Source organism: Bos indicus, chromosome 19 (genome assembly GCF_029378745.1).
Source record: "Bos indicus isolate NIAB-ARS_2022 breed Sahiwal x Tharparkar chromosome 19, NIAB-ARS_B.indTharparkar_mat_pri_1.0, whole genome shotgun sequence".
NCBI lineage: Eukaryota > Metazoa > Chordata > Mammalia > Artiodactyla > Bovidae > Bos > Bos indicus.
The window spans coordinates 49,873,273-49,892,403 of NC_091778.1; the positions used below are offsets into that span (position 1 = coordinate 49,873,273).

General features: G+C 44.6%; 1 protein-coding gene across 8 annotated transcripts in view; it reads right to left on the bottom strand.

Annotated features, from left to right (window-relative positions):
- The window catches only part of PECAM1 (platelet and endothelial cell adhesion molecule 1), a 94,064-nt gene that overhangs the window by 30,728 nt on the left and 44,205 nt on the right, over positions 1–19,131 (bottom strand). For all 8 annotated transcript variants that reach the window (XM_070773800.1, XM_070773799.1, XM_019981502.2 and 5 more), the window contains 4 exons: positions 17,580–17,885; positions 13,367–13,642; positions 6,889–7,137; positions 3,658–3,933 (listed from right to left, as the gene is read on the bottom strand). In XM_070773800.1, coding sequence (XP_070629901.1) covers positions 3,658–3,933; positions 6,889–7,137; positions 13,367–13,642; positions 17,580–17,885 — 1,107 coding nt within the window. The remainder of the gene's footprint in view (positions 1–3,657; positions 3,934–6,888; positions 7,138–13,366; positions 13,643–17,579; positions 17,886–19,131) is intronic.

The window sequence follows — 19,131 nt, forward strand, 5'->3', positions numbered from 1 at the left end:
TGTGAGTGTGTGTGTGTGTGTGTGTGTGTGCGATTTCTCTCCCTCTGCTTAACCCAGATGCAGGGCATTTCCAGATCTTACAAGCAAATAACCTTGACACACAAATAACCTTCTCTAGCGCTTGTCCTGTCTTTCTCCTCCTCTGAATGATCGAAACCAATTGCTTTCATGTCCCTATTTCCCACTTCCTTGGGAGCTTGGGAACCTCAATTCTGTCCCTCTGCTTCCGAAACTGCACTGCATTTTTGGTTTTGAAGAAACTCCAAGGTCACCTGATTCCCAACTAACTCATCCCCGAGTTTCCTGCAGGTCAAATCCATGTTGGACGCTCTTCCTGTCTTTTAGTCCTTGGCCTTCCTACAGCTCTTACCTGTCACCCAGCCCTTCCTTTGGAATTCAGCTTCCCCTGGGCTCCCGTGAGGCCTCACTCTGATTCTCTTACCTCCTCGCCTGCCATTTCCTCTTTATTCATCAATTTTTGCTCCCTAAATTAGGGCTTTCTGCAAAATCCAGTCCTCAGTTTGCCATCTCCTTTCTCATCTTTGGTGATTTCACCTACATGATAGTTTCTATTTGCACATTTAATGCATAAAGACACAGCATCTAAAGCTTAGATACATAGTTCTAGTCCAGGTTACTCTCCTGAATTCCGTATCTTGACTTTAACCTGTGCATTTCCACCAAGAAGCCCTGCCAGCCTCTCACTCCCAGCAGATCTGAGCAGAACTCACCTTCCTCCTATAGCCCCTTTTATTCCATGTCTAGCCACCAAAATTCTGAGCCTAAACTGTCTTCCCAAGTACAGTACTATTAGTGGGAGAATGAACTGATCAGCAGACCAAGATCTGATTTACGAACCGCCCTCTTGTGAGTGCAGTGGGTGGCCAGACCATGGAGCTGCTGATCCAACAAAAGAGAGCACCTGGCCTGGTGTGGGATGGCAGGAGTTGATCACAAGGAAGGCTCCTGAATGGTGCAGCCTGACCTGACAGCCTCTCTTCTTGTGAAGCACAAGGAGATGGTGACAAGCCAGGCTTAGGAGCCAGACTGCCTGGCCAAAATTCCCAGCATTATTGGCCACCAGCTGTTTATCTTAAGCCCTAGTTGCCCACTGTAAAATAAGGATGATATGAATATGGTGCTTACATGGCTATTGTAAGTGTGAATGGGACTAATTTACTAACATAGTTCACACAGGGTTGGACATATGATCGGTGCTCATAAACATTAGCCACTAATATTGACCCGCTTTATTTTTTTAATTCATTAATTTTTGGTAGCACTGGGTTTTTGTTGCTGCATGCAGACTTTCTCTAGTTGGGTGCAAGGGCTTCTCATTGAGGTGGCTTCTCTTGTTTTGGAATGTGGACTCTAGAACATGTAGGCTTCAGTAGCTGTGGCCCACGGCATAAGTTGCCCCATGGCATGTGGAATCTTCCCAGGCCAGGGATCCAACCTGATTGGCAGGTGGATTTTTAACCACTAGATCACAAGCGAAGTCCAGTATTGACCTGATGAAAACCAAGAGTTTCACATGGGCCTCTACATTAGCTTCTTAAAGCACTGTAAGGTTTGAAGTCCCCACCCTTCTAACTGATGCGACCAGCAGGTGAATCTTCCCAAGACCCAGTTCTCAGCATGCCTTCATTCCCTCTAGCTCTTCACTGCACACAGGACAAAGCCCCAGCTCCTCTGACTGGCAACTGATGCCCTTCATGGTTAGGCTCAGTTACTCTACAAGTTTATATCCAATGACTCTCTATTCCCAACCTTACTTTCCAGTCATCCATCCCCAGCCTTTTGAGCTGCCCCACGGAGCCTTTTGATCACCTATTTGACTAGGCTAGAGACCATCTTGAGCCCTCTCCGCCTACCCATCATCGAGCCCTAGTTCCTGGCCCAGCTCTTCCCACTCAAGCCAGATGATATTTTCATGCCCTCAATTCCTATTATCATCACTGTAAGGAGAGTTTGCAGGAGAGTTAATAATGTGTTGCCTGGTAACATTTTTAAAATATTTATTTGCATTATTATTCAAATACGTTAAAATGTTTCTTCACTATTTAATCAGGAGATACAAAGAATATATCTTCTTTTTTGTTGTTGTTATGACCTATGGCATGAGGTGCTTATTAGCTACCAATGCTAATTTGAGAAGTGTAGTTACTCAATGAAGTGAAGTGAAAGGCACTCAGTTGTGTCTGACTCTTGGTGACTCCATGGACCATACAGTCCATGGAATTCTCTAGGCCTGAATACTGGAGTGGGTAGCCTTTCCCTTCTCCAGGGGATCTTCCCAACCCAGGGATCAAACCTAGGCCTCCTACACTGTTACTCTTAGGCTATACATTAATAGTAGGAGGAATCAGGGAGTCCCTTGATGGCTTAGAGATTAGGATTCTGGGTTTTCACTGCAGGGGACATGGGTTAAATCCTTGGTCGGGGAACTGAGATCCTGCAAGCCGACTAGTATGCCCCCCCCACCCCCGAGAAAAAATTATAGGAGGTATCACTATCCAACTCAAGATGTCCACATGGCACAGGTAGATAAGCAGTCCTTAAACAACAAGGAGGACGAGGAAGCCTTATTAAGCTTCTTACAACAAGATGCAGAACATCTCAGAGCTGCAAGTAATGGTACTCCTAAGGCCTTCTGAAAGGTACAAGACCAAGGCTCAAGGAAAACTATTCACCCCAGGACAATGGTATATTTCTCTGGAGTATGAGAGTCCCAGTGACTGTTGGCCTACAGCTCTGACCGCTGAGATTTCCACACATGACAGAATTTGCCCTGCCAGGGGTCCAGCATCCATGGTAGAGAAGAGCTCTGGTCTACATTTCCCAGAGAGGACTGTCAGTTCATCTAAAAAGGGACAAATGGGGACTTCTCTGCTGGCTCAGTGGTAAAGAATCCACCTGCCAATGCAGGATACACAGGATCGATCCCTGGTCGGGGAAGATCTCACATGCCGCAGAGCAACTAAGCCCGTGTGCCACAACAATTGAGCCTGTGCTCTAGAGCCCGGGAGCTGCAGCTAATGCAGCCCGAGCGCCTAGAGCCCCTGCTCTGAAACAAGAAGAGCCACCGCGATGAGAAGCCCACGCTCTGCCACAAAGGGTAGCTCCCACTCACAACTAGAGAAGAGACATACAGCGATGAAGACCCAGCACAACCCCAAATAAATAAATCACACTATAAAAAGGAGCAAATGGAACTTCCCTGGTGATCCAGACTCTGTGCTCCCAATGCAGGCAGCCCGGGTGGGATCCCTGGTTGGGGAACTAGATCCCATATGCCACAACTAAAGATTCCTCATGCTGCACGGAAGACCCAGCGCAGCCAAATAAATAAATGAAAAGGAGCAAATGCTAAGGGAACCCCAAAGCACAACTTTTGTGCTTCCTCAAGTTGGGACACTTGACTTATATTTCAACAGTTCACTTGAAAGTTTCTGAAAATAGATGATGCCAGCCACACTGATAACCACCAGATATTTTCCAGCCCCGGTTACTTGGGCTTTGGTCCTGCTTTGGCACATGTCATGTGTATGGACTTTGCACAAGTACCATCCACTTCTCTTGTCCACTCCCAAACCTTTGAAAATGTGAATTAAACCACAGTCCCCCGTGGATTCTTCTCATAGCACAGAGACTTACCTATCACCTTTACTCGCAGAACTTCGCTGAACATCTTGCTGTGGGAATGGCAATTGTCTGCACTGCAGCAGTATTCTACATCTTTCGTGGGTTTAACTCGGAATATTGCAGGCTTGTTTGAGCCCACGCTCTGATTCGCCAAAGGCTTACTTGTGTTTGAAAGCTGATAAAAAATGGGCGCCGTTCCGTTTACGGACTGACAACTGACTTCAATGGTCTGTCCTTTAATCACCTCGGACCTGGAGTCATGAAAAATGCTGGGCTTGGAGAGCATTTCTAGAATGACAGAGAGAGAGAGAAAAACAATCTGAGACAAGACATCCAGCCCAAGGTGTTCCTTCTGCAAACTCTGGGCTTGGCTTTCTCTATCATGGCTCTAATTTAAAATGCCTGCCTGGACCCAGAGATCGCCACACTTAGTGAAGTACGTCAGGTAGAGAAAGCCAAATATCATATAATATTGCTTATATGTGGGATCTTAAAAAAATGGCACCAGTGAACCTATTTATAAAACAGAAAAAGATTCACAATGTAGAAAGCAAACTTATGGTTACCACAGGGGGAAGGGGGCGGGGAGTGGGAGGGATAAATTGCGAGACTTGGACTGACGTATACACACTACCATATATAAAAGAGGTAACTAACAAGGACCTATGGTATAGTACAAGGAACTCTATTCAATACTCTGTAATGGCCTATATGGGAATAGAATATAAAAAAGAGTGGATATCTATTATGTATTACTGATTCACTTTGCTATATAGCTGAAACTAATGCAACGTAGCAAATCGACTATATTCTGATAAAAATTAATTTAAAAAAAATAATAAAATAAAATGCCTGTGGCCATATCTATCTTTAGGGGACTCCTTTTAGATTCTTGAGGAGGGAGAGGGAAAGAGAATAATATAAACAAAAAAGGATGACACAAATTCAGGAAAAACATTATAACCCCCTAAATATATGCTTATATTTTCACATATCTTATGCACACATACACACACATTCATATCTCTTTCTTTGTATTGAGAAAGATAGAAGGAAAATGTTAAAAAAAAATATGTAACAAGTATCCAACAATATATTTTAAAACAAATTCTCAGTGCCTCAGCCTCTCCTGATAGTAAGTTTCATGCCTCAGAAACAAGAATTATACGAGGCCATTATTTAGAAATTAGCTTATTTATAAAGCTAATAGGACGAAATGACCTCCTCACAAGAACTACAACAACACAAAGAATTACAATGGAATGACTCACATTTGTCTTGTATATTATTTCCTTATCCGGTAGATGACCGCTAAAATCCTGCTTCAGTTGAGACTAAAACCTTGGCTGGATTTACACTGAAGGCTCAACTGAAGGACCATGACTACTGAAGAAGCACAGCGACAGTGATAGCTTGACTGGTGTTTCACATCCCGCTCCTCAAAGTGCGGTCCGGGGCCCAGCAGCACCAGCATCTCCAAGACGCTGGTGAAAGACACAAAGCCTGACCCCAAACTAACTGCGCTGTAACCAGGTGTTTTGTGCACATTCAAGTCTGAGAAGCCCGGCTCTAAGTGGTCCAGATATCTACTTCTACCCAGTAGGGGTCCCAGCCCTTTGGGTAAGCCAGGAGAGGCATCAAAAACTGGAACTTAGGGACTTCCCTGGCAGTCCAGTGGTTAAGACTCCAAGCTTCCACTGCAGAGGGCAAAGGTTCGATCCCTGGTTAGGGAACTAAGATCCCATTTACCAGAAAAACATCTATTTCTGCTTTATTGACTATGCCAAAGCCTTTGACTTTGGCATACCAGATGGGCATACCAGACCACCTGACCTGCCTCTTGAGAAATCTGTATGCAGGTTAGGAAGCAACAGTTAGAACTGGACATGGAACAACAGACTGGTTCCAAATAGGAAAAGGAGTACGTCAAGGCTGTATACTGTCACCCTGCTTATTTAACTTCTATGCAGAGTACATCATGAGAAACGCTGGACTGGAAGAAGCACAAGCTGGAATCAAGATTGCCGGGAGAAATATCAATAACCTCAGATATGCAGATGACACCACCCTTATGGCAGAAAGTGAAGAGGAACTCAAAAGCCTCTTGATGAAAGTGAAAGTGGAGAGTGAAAAAGTTGGCTTAAAGCTCAACATTCAGAAAACGAAGATCATGGCATCTGGTCCCATCACTTCATGGCAAATAGATGGGGAAACAGTGGAAACAGTGTCAGACTTTATTTTTCTGGGCTCCAAAATCACTGCAGATGGTGACTGCAGCCATGAAATTAAAAGACGCTTACTCCTTGGAAGGAAAGTTATGACCAACCTAGATAGCATATTCAAAAGCAGAGACATTACTTTGCCAACAAAGGTTCGTCTAGTCAAGGCTATGGTTTTTCCTGTGGTCATGTGTGGATGTGAGAGTTGGACTGTGAAGAAGGCTGAGCACCAAAGAATTGATGCTTTTGAACTGTGGTGTTGGAGAAGACTCTTGAGAGTCCCTTGGACTGCAAGGAGATCCAACCAGTCCATTCTGAAGGAGATCAGCCCTGGGATTTCTTTGGAAGGAATGATGCTAAAGCTGAAACTCCAGTACTTTGGCCACCTCATGCAAAGTGTTGACTCATTGGAAAAGACTCTGATGCTGGGGGGGATTGGGGGCAGGAGGAGAAGGGGATGACAGAGGATGAGATGGCTGGATGGCATCACTGACTCAATGGACATGAGTCTGAGAGAACTCCGGGAGTTGGTGATGGACAGGGAGGCCTGGCGTGCTGCGATTCATGGCGTCGCAAAGAGTCGGACACGACTGAGCGACTGAACTGAACTGAACTGATAGCAAAAAAAAAAAAAAAAAAAAAACGTAAAATCTTAAAGCTTAGCGTTGACTAAGCAGTGTTTGCTCCCTGACCTTTCGGGTGAGTGCCTGTTCAAGCAGCAGAATCCTGTGGATTTGGAGGCCACTTAATCAGCATGCAGCCATAACAAAGCCACAAATGTGACTTTTGCCAACAACATTGATCTTGATGCATCTGACCTGTACCCTGAGCAGAAGTACCCACTTGCTACTATTCAGCCTCTTGTTTTTACTCCTCTCTCCCCAAATCCCCCTCCCCCATCCCCTGGGTTTTTATCCTGCCTCAGTCTGAATCATCTTCAGACTAGAGAAGGTGGTGGCTGGAGATAAATTCCCTTTCTCCCATTCAGTCCAGAGGCTTTCAGGGCCAGTGAGGACATACTCACCACACACAGTTATCTGGACTGTGTTGCTTCTCTTGAACACCCTGCCGATGCCCGCGACACAGGTGTATAACCCGCTGTCCCACTCTGAAACTCTCTTGGTGAAATTTTGAGTCTGCGACACAGTCATGCTTCCCTTCTGGATGGTGAAGTTGGCCGGGGGTGCTCCTGGGATGGAGCACCACAGGTTCAGATCTTCGCCCTGGTCCAGATGTGTGGCTGAAGACTCCAGCTTAGGCTTAGAAAATAGCTCTGAAAAAAACAGTGAGTGGGAATTGGGTGAGATGTTTGTGGGCACCAGCTCCCCAGTCCCCTGGAGAGGACTGTGGCCCAGGTGCTTCTGGGAGAACCAGTTCCCCACTTCCTGCACAAAGTTTCCCTTTGCTTCTCATGAACCTGATGATCACACAATTCACAAGCCGGGGTTCATTCTTCTCCTGGGATTCCAATGGCAGTTTTGCCTCCCTCATTAATCCAATTTATCTTACAGACATGGATTAGAAAACTTTGGCAATTTGTAATGTGGCAAGTAATGACTCAGGCATTCACTCGTTTATTCATCCACTCATTCATTTCATCCCACAAGTATTTATCTCAGGCCATCTCTGTGCTTGGCAGAGGAGAGGCAGCAGTGAAAAAGAAACAGTCCTTGACTCTATAAAGTGCTTAAGTCTCATGGGCGATTCTTCAGATAGTGTCTGCAGTAGAGCCTATAGAGGGGACATGGAACCCAGGCTTGAAGAATCAGGAGAAAACTCCTGGGATAAGTTCTGCAGGCAAAGATGGAAAGTATCGCAGGAAGAGAGAATAACATATGGAAGGTCTGGCAAGAGGTTCAAGCACCTGAAAGTTCAGGCAGCCTGGGACCGCTGTGGGAGAAGAAAAAGAAGGCTTGCAGATCTTCAAGGAACTTGAGAATCACATTTTAAAAAGTGTGGAATATACCCTCGGGACAATGGGAACCATGGACGGTCTGGGTCACGGGGATAGCTTCAGATGTGTTCTGTAGGGAGATCTCTGGAAGGAGAATGGATGGAGTTGGAGGGGCCCAGACTGGAAGCAGGAGGGAATGTAGTCTAGGCTTGAAGCAGAGTGATGCTGTAGAGTTGGGGAGAAGCAGCAGCTTGGCCACCATTCCTCCAGCACTTCCCATGGAGGAGCATGAAGATGCCACCCGAAGCCTCCCAAGCCCAAGTACTTGGTAAGTTCCAACATTCTATGCTACTGGAAGGAGTCATTAGCACCATAATGTAGGTTGGATGTCGAGAGTACTAAAGACTGTGGTTGACTTTCAAGAAGTTTCATCATCTCCTAATACAAATATTCCCTGAAGAATACCAGTATTTTATAATAATGGTAAATGTTTGTTTTCAGCCACAGAGGAATTACTAATTAGCTACTTAACCTTTGCGGAGACTTGGCTCCTTCATGTAAGCAAATGCGCACTGACTCCATGGTTATGACCCTTGAAGCAGAAGGAAGGAGGAGCCGGTGGCACTTGAGACTATCTTCATATTAAGAAAGAGACTGAGACTTGAAATTTCTCTTAGAAAACCTCCTTAGGGGTTTGAGAATGCAATCAGGACTCAGGGGTTAAATTCTACCTTGGCTCTAAATTTAGGATTTAATCTGGCATACAGGTTTGGAAGTAAAAACCAACGCTGTCGTGGTCATCACTGATATTCCATGGATGGAAATGGAAGTCATTTCCATCATAATTATAATCAGTACGCGGTGTTTTCTTAGTTTCCTTGATAGGGAATAAAATAACACTGTAAGTCAGGTGATCGCCTAATAATTAATTCATTGAGGCACATTCCACCCCTCCTTCCTTCCATATAATGAACATCGACTTACCTCTTTTCAGATCACCATCAAAAGCTCGAGGTTAGGGGACTTCTCTGGTGATCCAGTGGCTAAGACTCTATGCTCCCAATACATGGGGCCTGGGTTCAATTCCTGGTCAAGGAACTAGATCCCACATGCCACAACGAAGAGGGGCAACTAAAATCCAGCATGCCATAACTAAGACTAGGCACAGCCAAATGAAATAAAATGAAATAAAACAAAGCTCTAGGTTAGGAGCAGGAAAAAAAAAAGAAAGAAAGAAATTTACCTCCTTAAGGGCCTTACAATTTCATTGGACAAATACCAAAAAAGTAAAAAAAAAAAAAAAAAAAAAAACCTCAGGAAGAATCCCACAGAAATGATTCCACATTAAAAAATAAACAAAAATGCAAAAAATACAAAACATCTTGCTGGGGTAGGTGGACAATGGTTTAGAATTAAGAATGAGATGCTAGACCATCACTCGGGTTAATAAGGATAAGTCTTTTGTTCACTCACTGAGCAAATATTTACTGAGTTCCTATAACGTGCCAGGCTGTGTGCTAAGTATCAGTGTTGTCAGATGAATTGAGCCACAGACCTTCCAGAGCTCACCCAGGATGATGCAGACAGATGCTAAATCTTTTCAGTGACTGTTGACCTGTAGACAGAAGAGTGTGATGGGAACTGAAGTGTGGCCATGGGACTCTTCCTGGGAGGCTCCTAGAGGGAGATTTGGGACTTGGTCTTTAAGGACAATAGAGGTCTTCCAGTGACCAAGCAGAAAGAATATTCCAGGCAGAGTCCGGTGAGATGTTTGGAAGGGGCTGGAGTCAGGGTGAAGGTGTGTATGTGTGTGTGTGTGTGTGTGTGTGCAAGCGTGTGTGTGTGTGTGTGCATGTATGTGTGCTCAGTCATGTCCAACTCTTTGTGAGCCCATGGACTGTAGTCTGCCAGGCTCCTCTGTCCATGGAATTTTCTAGGCAAGAATACTGGAGTGGGTTGCCATGCCCTTCTCCGGGGGTTCTTCCTGACCCAGGGATCAAACCCAGGTCTCTTTCATCTCCTGCATTGGCAGGCGGGGTTTTTTGTTGTTGTTGTTTTTGACCAACTGAGCCACCAAGGAATAATGAAGCCCAGGAATAATGAAGTCAAATAGGTGCTTCTCCTACAGGTTAGTTGAAGGATGAATTGGAGCAGAGATGCTTGGGGAAGCCCTATGACATCCTGCTGTGAGGGCCAGAGTGAGGGTGTGATTGTAGAGATGAGATGACAGGACAGAGTCGGGAGTCCTGGCAGCACCTGGGTCTGAAAATGTGAACAGTGAGAGGTAATGGAAACCCACTTTCAAGCCAAAGACAAATTACTAATTCAATGATCTTGATGTCCACAAAATTATTGTGAGCCTCCAACATCACTCTATAGAACCACTCATAGTGAGGCTTGATAGCAACAGGGGAGTGGAGAATAGGCTGCAGAAGTGGGAAGGCTTGCATCACTTGAAGGTGGGGGAGTTGCCTGCCAGCCCTGGCACGGCTCCGGCAGCTCTACACGGAACAGGAGCACAGAGCATCAAACTAAGGGGATGGGAAGGGCCGGCCGAGCCTGACACTGTGCTTTCTTGGGCCAGGGAGCCTCGCCTTCTGATTGACTCACATACTCAGCGTGACTCAAACTTCTGATGTGGGATCAGCTACAATAATAGTATCCTGTGGTCCAAAGATGCCTCATGCTTCCCTAAAGTAGCCTGGTCCGAGGGGTTGGAGTGCTGCTCTAAGCCCTGAAATTGCCCTTATGTTTGCCACGTGGTCCCTGCTGCTCCCATGACCATACAACCATCTCTTTAACAGAGTTGATCATTGCATCATATTCTCATCGTCTATTTATGTCTGTGAAATTCTTCAAAGCTGCATAGGGCAGTTCCCTAGGTCCCCAAAGTTGCCCAGCACACAGAAGGTGCTCAATATATGTTGAACTGAGTACTGTTCTCTAATAAGACAATTATATTTTATCTAAAAAATATGTGCCATCAAAATATTTGCCATTATCAATAATAAACTAAATCGCTAGCAGGAGCCAACCTGGTATAGACCAGCAGAATCCAACACCTGCCAGTCACCCAGCTGGGTAGTTGGCAGCCTACCTATGATACTGGGGATTGTCGCTGTGACTGTACGGTCTCTATTGACACAGAGGGGGCTTTCAGTAAATGAGCAAATGAATGATGAATGAATGGACACTTTCACTTGGGAACCAAGAAGTGCTGACTCGCTCTGCCTCTGGAACACTGTCACCGATGCTCATCTGTTTATCCAACAAATATGTATTGAAAGCCTACTGCGTGCCAGGTACTGTTCAGCTGTTAGCAATATTGCACCAGATAAAATAGATAATACCCTCACCACCTTAACATTCTACTGCCTAAAGACACACAATACACAGGGAGAGGCAGAGTACACTTTTTTTCCTGGTAAAAGCTGTTTTGAAAAGTAAAGTCAGGTAGGGACTTCCCTGGCCATCCAGCGGTTAAGACCCTGTGCTTCTCACAGCACTGTTTATGATAGCCAGGACATGGAAGCCACCTAGATGTCCATCAGCAGATGAATGGATAAGAAAACTGTAGTACATTTACATAATGGAATATCACTCAGCCATTAAAAAGAATACATTTGAATCAGTTCTAATGAGGTAGATGAAACTGGACCCTCTTATACAGAGTGAAGTAAGTCAGAAAGAAAAACACCAATACAGTATACTAACGCATATATGTGGAATTTAGAAAGATGGTAACAATGACCCTATATGCGAGACAGCAAAAGAGACACAAATGTATAGAACAGTCTTTTGGACTCTGTGGGAGAAGGCAAGGGTGGGGTGATCTGAGAGAATAGCATTGAAACATGTATATTATCATATGTGAAACAGATCGCCAGCCCAGGTTTGACGCATGAGACAGGGTGCTCAGGGCTGGTACTGGGATGACCCTGAAGGATGGGGAGGGAGGTGGGAGGGGGGTTCAGGATGGGGAACACATGTACACCCATGGCTGATTCATGTCAATGTATGGCAAAAACCACTACAATATTGTAAAGAAATTAGCCTCCAATTAAACTAAAAAAAAAAAAAGACCCTGAGCTTCTGCTGCAGGGGGCATGGATTTGACCCTTGGTCAGGGATCTCACCCGCAGCAGGGCAACTAAGCCCATGCACTGCAACTAGAGAAGCCAGAGCGCAGCAATGAAGACTTGTGTGCTTGTGTGTGCTCTGTTGTGTCCAACTCCTTGTGACCCCATGGACTACAGCCCATCAGGCTCCTCTGTCCATGAGATTCTCCAGGCCAGAATACCGGAGTGGGTTGCCATTTTCTTCTCTGAGGAAGACTTAGTACAGCCCCCAAATTAAACTAAATAAGTAAATGAAAAGTAAAGCCAGGTAAAGAAGGAAGGCATCCAGGGAACTTTCTAAGTTCGTGGATTTGGAAATCTAACAGGCCGGTGGGTAACTCTTGCTCTGCCACTCAGCAATCCTGTAATCATTAGGTGACCTGACTTCTCAGCTCCAGTTTCTACATCCATAAAGCCAGCATCATAATACCTACCTTATGGCATAATTATGAGCTTGAAATGAAAATGTATGTAAACCAGGCAAAGAGTATTCAACAAAGAGGAACTTTGACTATTATTTTTGAGTCTAGTCTAGTCAAGACTATGGTTTTTCCTGTGGTCATATATGGATAAGAGAGTTGGACTGTGAAGAAGGCTGAGCACCAAAGAATTGATGCTTTTGAACTGTGGTGTTGGAGAAGACTCTTGAGAGTCCCTTGGACTGCAAGGAGATCCAACCAGTCCATTCTGAAGGAGATCAGCCCTGGGATTTCTTTGGAAGGAATGATGCTAAAGCTGAAACTCCAGTACTTTGGCCACCTCATGTGAAGAGTTGACTCATTGGAAAAGACTTTGATGCTGAGAGGGATTGGGGGCAGGAGGAGAAGGGGACGACAGAGGATGAGATGGCTGGATGGCATCACCGACTCGATGAACGTGAGTTTGAGTGAACTCTGGGAGATGGTGATGGACAGGGAGGCCTGGTGTGCTGAGATTCATGGGGTTGCAAAGAGTCGGACATGACTGAGCGACTGAACTGAACTGAACTGAACTGAATGCTTTCTTGCTCCTGACCCTGTCTTAGGACCTCCACAGGGATATAGAGATCTAGCACAGTACTGGGCACAAAGGCAAGAAAAATGCGACATAATAATAGAAACAGCAGCTAACATTGGCCGAGTACTTACTCGGTATGCAGCTCTGTAGGAAAGGTGATGGATGGCATTTAGTCCTTATAACAGTCCTGCAGTGCTATCATCACTCCAATGGCAGAATTGTGGTAAGGAGACGGTCAGTCACTCACTCAAGGTCACAGATGTACTGAGTGGCCCGGCTGGGATCTGACTGGGCCCAGCCTGCAGCCTGAAACAACCATAGCGGACTGCTGACTTGCTCTGCACTGAATTTCTCCCCATGAGCACCACGGCCCTGCCTGAGCACATCCATTCAGACGGGTGGGAGCAGAAGAACCAGCTCTCACTGCCCAGCCCGGATTCTAGCACTGACACCTCGTGAGCCCGCCACCTGCCGACGCCCTCCAGCAACCCTACCTGTGACGTTGACCACGACGCTGCTGACTTTGGATATGCGGCTGGCTTCCACTTTGCAGGTGTAGTTGCCGTTGTGCTCTGTCGTGGCCATCACGGAGTACACGGCCTCACTGCTGAGGCTGTTGTGTGCAACGATCTCCCTGTCCTTCTGGATGATGATTTCTGGGAATGACTGGGCCTGGTGCGTCACCTGAACGGTGCACTTGACCTGAAGGTCGTCTCCTTCCATGACCTTTCCCTCAGGGATGATGTGGAACTTGGGATTCGAGAAGGATTCTACGAGAAGAGGACAGGCTGGTTGGACTCAGGTTAGAATCCAGGTGAGGAGAAAGGCCACTTCCCTCCCCTTTTCTGTGCTTTTGGAGGCCAATCAGTTTTTCCTTATTAATTAAAAACAATTCAACCTTTCCTCTCAAAAAACTTTCACCTAGGCTGCTCTGGTGCTCCCTCCCTCTTGCTCACTCTTGCATCTTCAGGCTTCTTCTTAATTTCATTTCTCTAACTTTGAGCTTCCCAAAGATCAAACCTACGTCTCATCTGAAGAACATTTTTTAAATGACTTCAGAAATAATCACAGCAGTGAGAAGCAGACCCTTATCCTGCCCACCAAGGATTTTCTAGGTAACTCTCATACCACTTCATAGACCTCTGGCATTTCAGCCTAGACAGTCCCTTGCTTCCCAAAGTTCAGCTTCATGGAAATGAATTTTTAAATAATGCCATATGCCCCTGCAAAATGTTTTTTAGTCTATTCTATTTCTTTTTAAAAAATGCTGGTTGTGACTAACTAAATTGATTTCATGACTCATGCAGTTTGAAAAACACTGTTTTAATAAAATATGAGTCAGACATTAGGGATCGGACACCGTGAGGGAAGTAGAGCCAGGCCTTTGCTTCCACCAAAACACCCAGCAGAGCATAAGGGAGTATGTACACCAATTACAGCCAGGTAAAACACAGATAAGGACATTAAAAGAACGCCAACAGTAAATTTAAAGTGACCTACTACTTTAATATTTGTTAGTTAGTTTTTTGTTTTTTTTTTTACTGTAGTCATTTAAATTCACAATAAAAAGCTATCATTAAAAAAAAAGGAGTCTGTTTTCGTAAGAGTCAAAAAAAGAGACGGCATCTTTTAGCACATTCAACAATATCCTCTGGGATAGCTTGATAATAACTAAAGATTTTTTCCTGACACCCAAACTCAATGTATCAGAGATCTAAATGCACAAGAGGAAAAAAAAATTAAACCACAGAAACAGTAAAAGAAAACAGAGGTGCATTTTTTGCTTTAATAATCTTGGAGCATGGAGGAACTTTAGGTATGAATCACAAAACTGGATACCGTTAAAAAAAAAGATGCATAAATTGATACCATAAGGAAAAAAGATGCATAACTTTGATTTTAACTAAAGATTGAAAGTTTTTTCATGGAAGTAAAAAATAAAGACAAGTGAAAAAGTGGGTAAATTTTTGCACAGCACCTGACAAAGAGCTCATTCCTTTAATTTATAAAGGGCTCAAACAAATCAATCAGAAGCAGTAGGCAAATATGGGCAAAGTGTACGTGAATAGGAAGGCATGAAGGGATGTAAAAGCATACATGTACAAATGTAAAAAGCATACTCAACCTCACTAAAGACCAAAAAATACAAATCACAGTAGTGATATGCCCCTGTGCCTCAATTATAATAGACTGTCAAAAATAACAAAAATATTGGGAGCTCCCTGGCAGTCTAGTGGTTAACATTCGGTGCTTTCACTACTGTGGCCCAGGTTCAATCCCTGACTGAGGACTGAGATCCTGCAAGCTGCTCACAAGGCAGTCAATAAAAGAGAAAACATCAATAGAGAAAACATCAGTAATATACTGTGTTGATGAGGATGTGGGAAAATGAACACTTTCGATGGAAATGTTTTTCCTTTTGGAGGAGCGCATTGGTGATATTTTTCAATACCGAAAATGCACAAAACATTTGAATCAAGAATTTGACACAGGGACTTCCCTGGTGGTCCAGTGGTTAAGAATCTGCCTGCCAAAGCAGGGGACATGGGTTCGATCCCTGGTCCAGGAAGATTCCACGTGCCACAGGGCAACTAAGCCCTTGTGTCACGATTACCGAAGCCTGTGTGCCCTAGGGCTCACGCTCTTCACCGAGAGAAGCCACCACCACGAGAAGCTTGCCCATCAGAACCAGAGTAGTTCCTACACCCTGAAACTAGAGAAACAAAGACCCAGCACAGCCAAAAATAAAGAAATAAATAATTCAATAGAAAAGAATTTGACACGTAAAAAATAATAAAATAGGAAACTACAGAAGTTACAAGAATGTTTGCTGCAAGATTGTCTTAAGAGCAAACGAGTGGGGAAAAAATGCCTAAATGTCCATCAACATAAGATGAGGCAGGGGACTGTCACTTTCTGAGATGGCCCACACTCTGTCTATGGAGTGTGTTCCCTCCCCGAATAAAACCTCCTCTCACTTTTAAAAAATAAATGAATTTAAAAAACTAAAATGAAATGAGCATATCCTTACAACAGGGTTCTGAGTTGTCACTAGAATGATAAAGATCTGTATTTCTTGATATGGACAAAAGTACATCTATACTGTATTTGTTAAGAAAAAGTTATAAGATAGAATGTTTGACAGGTCTCTCTCTCTTTTTTTTTTGTAAAAACAAAGATAAACAAGTCAAAAATGTGTGTGCACATGATGAATGAGTAAAATAAGTCTAGAAGAACAGACAAGGGACTTTTCTCTAAGTGCTGGTACTTACTGTGAAGAATTGTCACTTTATATAGTACCACATTTTCTTAAACTTTAACCCACACCATGAACTACAATAAAAAAATTTTTGTATATACATGATACTATATATATACATATACACACATAATACTATACAGGAAATATTTACACATACAATATAGCATTATGTGCACACAATGGGCAAAAGCGAGGGTGCCAAAAGCAGAAGTCCATTTTTTTTTTCTTAATTGCTGTTCTATTATTTTTTTGGCCACACCACACGGCTTGCAGGATCTTAGTTCCCCGACCAGGGATTGAACCTGTGTCCCCCGCATTGGACGAGCAGATTCCCAAAACTGGACCACCAGGGAAGTCCCCTGACGATCACTTAACAAGCTGTAGGGCTCCAATCCTGAATACACTTGAGGCTTTCTGCGGTAAACTGTTCCTTCCCCTGCCTTCTTCCTGCTTCACACGTGCTCCCCTCTCAGGCCACTGGGAGCTGTTGGGTGCCTGACCTGGAGCCCTGAGCTCTCTGTCCTGGACACTCAGACCCTGGTTCCCCTCTGCTGTAGCCTTTCTCTCCTGAGAGCACTTCTCAGGCCACCTCATCTGTTTCCTATTTGTCCAACGTCTCAGTGATGGAAGGATGGGTAGAAGGGGGAAATTCCTCGTCAAATGCAGGAGGCAAAAGCTGAGGATCAACCCCACTTCCCCCTGGATCCCCTCCAGACCCCACTTCCTGATATCTGATTCTCATGGTTTAAAGTCACAGTTCCCAAGCTGCAGCTCACACAAGATATTGTTTCAGTGAGCCTCAGCCAGTGCTTTAAGAAATGGAAATAGAATAGAAAGAAAAATAGCAAAATGCACCATGTATGAAGGTTAAGAATTGTTTGGAAATATATATGCGTATATAGTTAAATTGTGTCAGAGTCAAAAAGTTTGAAAAATATCAAATGATTAAGAATAGTCTTGACAGAGAAGGAGAAATATGGTATGACGTCTCCTGTATGTGGATTCTAAAAAGAAACACAAATGAACTTACTTATAAAACAGGAACAGACTCACAGACTTAGAGAATGTTGCAGGAGGGTGGGGAAGGATGAGGGGAAGGGATCGTTAGGGAGTTTGGGATGGACATGTACACACTGCTATATTTAAAATGGATAACCAACAAGGACCTACCATATAGCACATGGAACTCCGCTCAGTGTTTTGTGGACTGGAGGGGAGTTTGGGGGAGAATGGATACATGTACACACATGGCTGAGTCCCTTTGCTGTTCCCCCGAAACTATCACAACACTGTGAATCACCTATACTCCGATAGAAAATAATAATAATAAACCAAGAACAGTCTTGAGCAGCAAAGGCCTGAGCCCTTTTCCAATTCTGGGCTCTTTCTCCCCAGACCAAATCAGCAAACCAGGAAGAATGATAGAAAGGAAGTAGGACTCTAACCCCGCACAGTGACCAGGTCACTCTGGATGGGTCTGGAGGACTCCACGTTGGACCCAGAAAAGATCTTCGCTTGACATTGGAAACGTATGGTACGGTCTTGCTCCTCAACTGTGAATTCCAGCGTCACAAAATTCTGGTTCTGAGAGGTTTTTTCTCTTTTTTTCTTGGCGCCCCTTATATTTAGTTCGAATTTTTCAATTGTGAAATGTACAGGAGCCTTTTCCTCTGGGACAGAACAGTTGACCACCACGACTCCACCTTCTATCACCTCCTTCTTGTCCAGCGTCACCCTGGGATCAGACACTCCTTCGGGGGAAGAGAAAGGTCATTAGTGTGTTTGCTCCAGCGGCCAAGCCACCCGTCAGCCTAGTCACTGGGGTTGACCCATCTGATGGTCCTTTTGCTCCCAGAACCTTGGTGCTACCTACCAGGTAAGTATTGAGTATGTATGTGCTGAGCACCACACCAGGTACTTTGGAAAAATATATAGACTATGTCTAAGATGTGGTTGATGCTTTCAAAGTTTATAATTCCACTGGGAAGTCAAGTCATCTCAACCAACATAGTTAAGAACAAAACAAAGGCTGCCAGTATTCATCAGTATTACTGTGGTGATTGTTGCAATATACTGAACGCCAACGACAAGCTAGGATTAACTTTCTACCCATGACTCCATTCTGTAATTCTTATAGTAAATCTCTGGGGAGGGCAGGAAAGAGAAAATTATGTCCAAGAGGTTCAAGGCTCACCCAGAAGCTTACAGCCTTCAAGCCCCAGAGCAACTGAGACTCACTCCCAGGTCTGTGTGACTTTACAGCCAGAGGCAGGGGGTGGTGCAGGGAGAGGAGGCAGGCATGGCCTCAGTTTAAAAAGCAAAGCTGAAAATAACTAGGAATTAGAGTGCCTCACAGAGACAGTGACTGAGGGAGCAGTCGGGAAAGGAGGAGTCCCCCTTTGCCTGAGGAGTCAGAGAAGATCCTAGAAAGGAATAGGACCTGAGAGGATTCTTGGAGGAAGGAGGTTACTTGGACAGATGAAGTGAGATGGGGGCCAAAGACAGGCATTTCAGGGCCTCGGGATCTGCTTGTGCCAAGGGATATGAGTGGCTTTTCAGGAGGGCCGTCTAGAGCAGAGGAAGGGCTGGAGGGGAAAATACAGCAGGTGGTGAGCCGGGGTCGGATTAGAGGGAGCTGGGAGAGTCTGGCTGAGATGAGCTGTCCTGTCCAGGCCCCGGGGTCCAAAGGCCATGAATTCCATCTTGGAGTCAGAGAGACTTGCTGGTATCCTAAACCTGCCTCTTCCTGAATGTGCCACCTGCCCCTGTCACCCATGAATCTTTTTCCTTGACCCACCCAGGTCAGAGATGGAGAATGGATACATGTATATGTATGTCTGAATCCCTTCACTGTTCACCTAAAACTATCACAACCTTGTCAATCGGCTATACTCCAAATACAAAATGCTTTTGGTGTTTTAAAAAAAATTAATAAAAATACATTTTTTTAAAAAAAAGGGAGAGACAGAGAGCTGTCCTCTTGGGGAGGAGATCTGC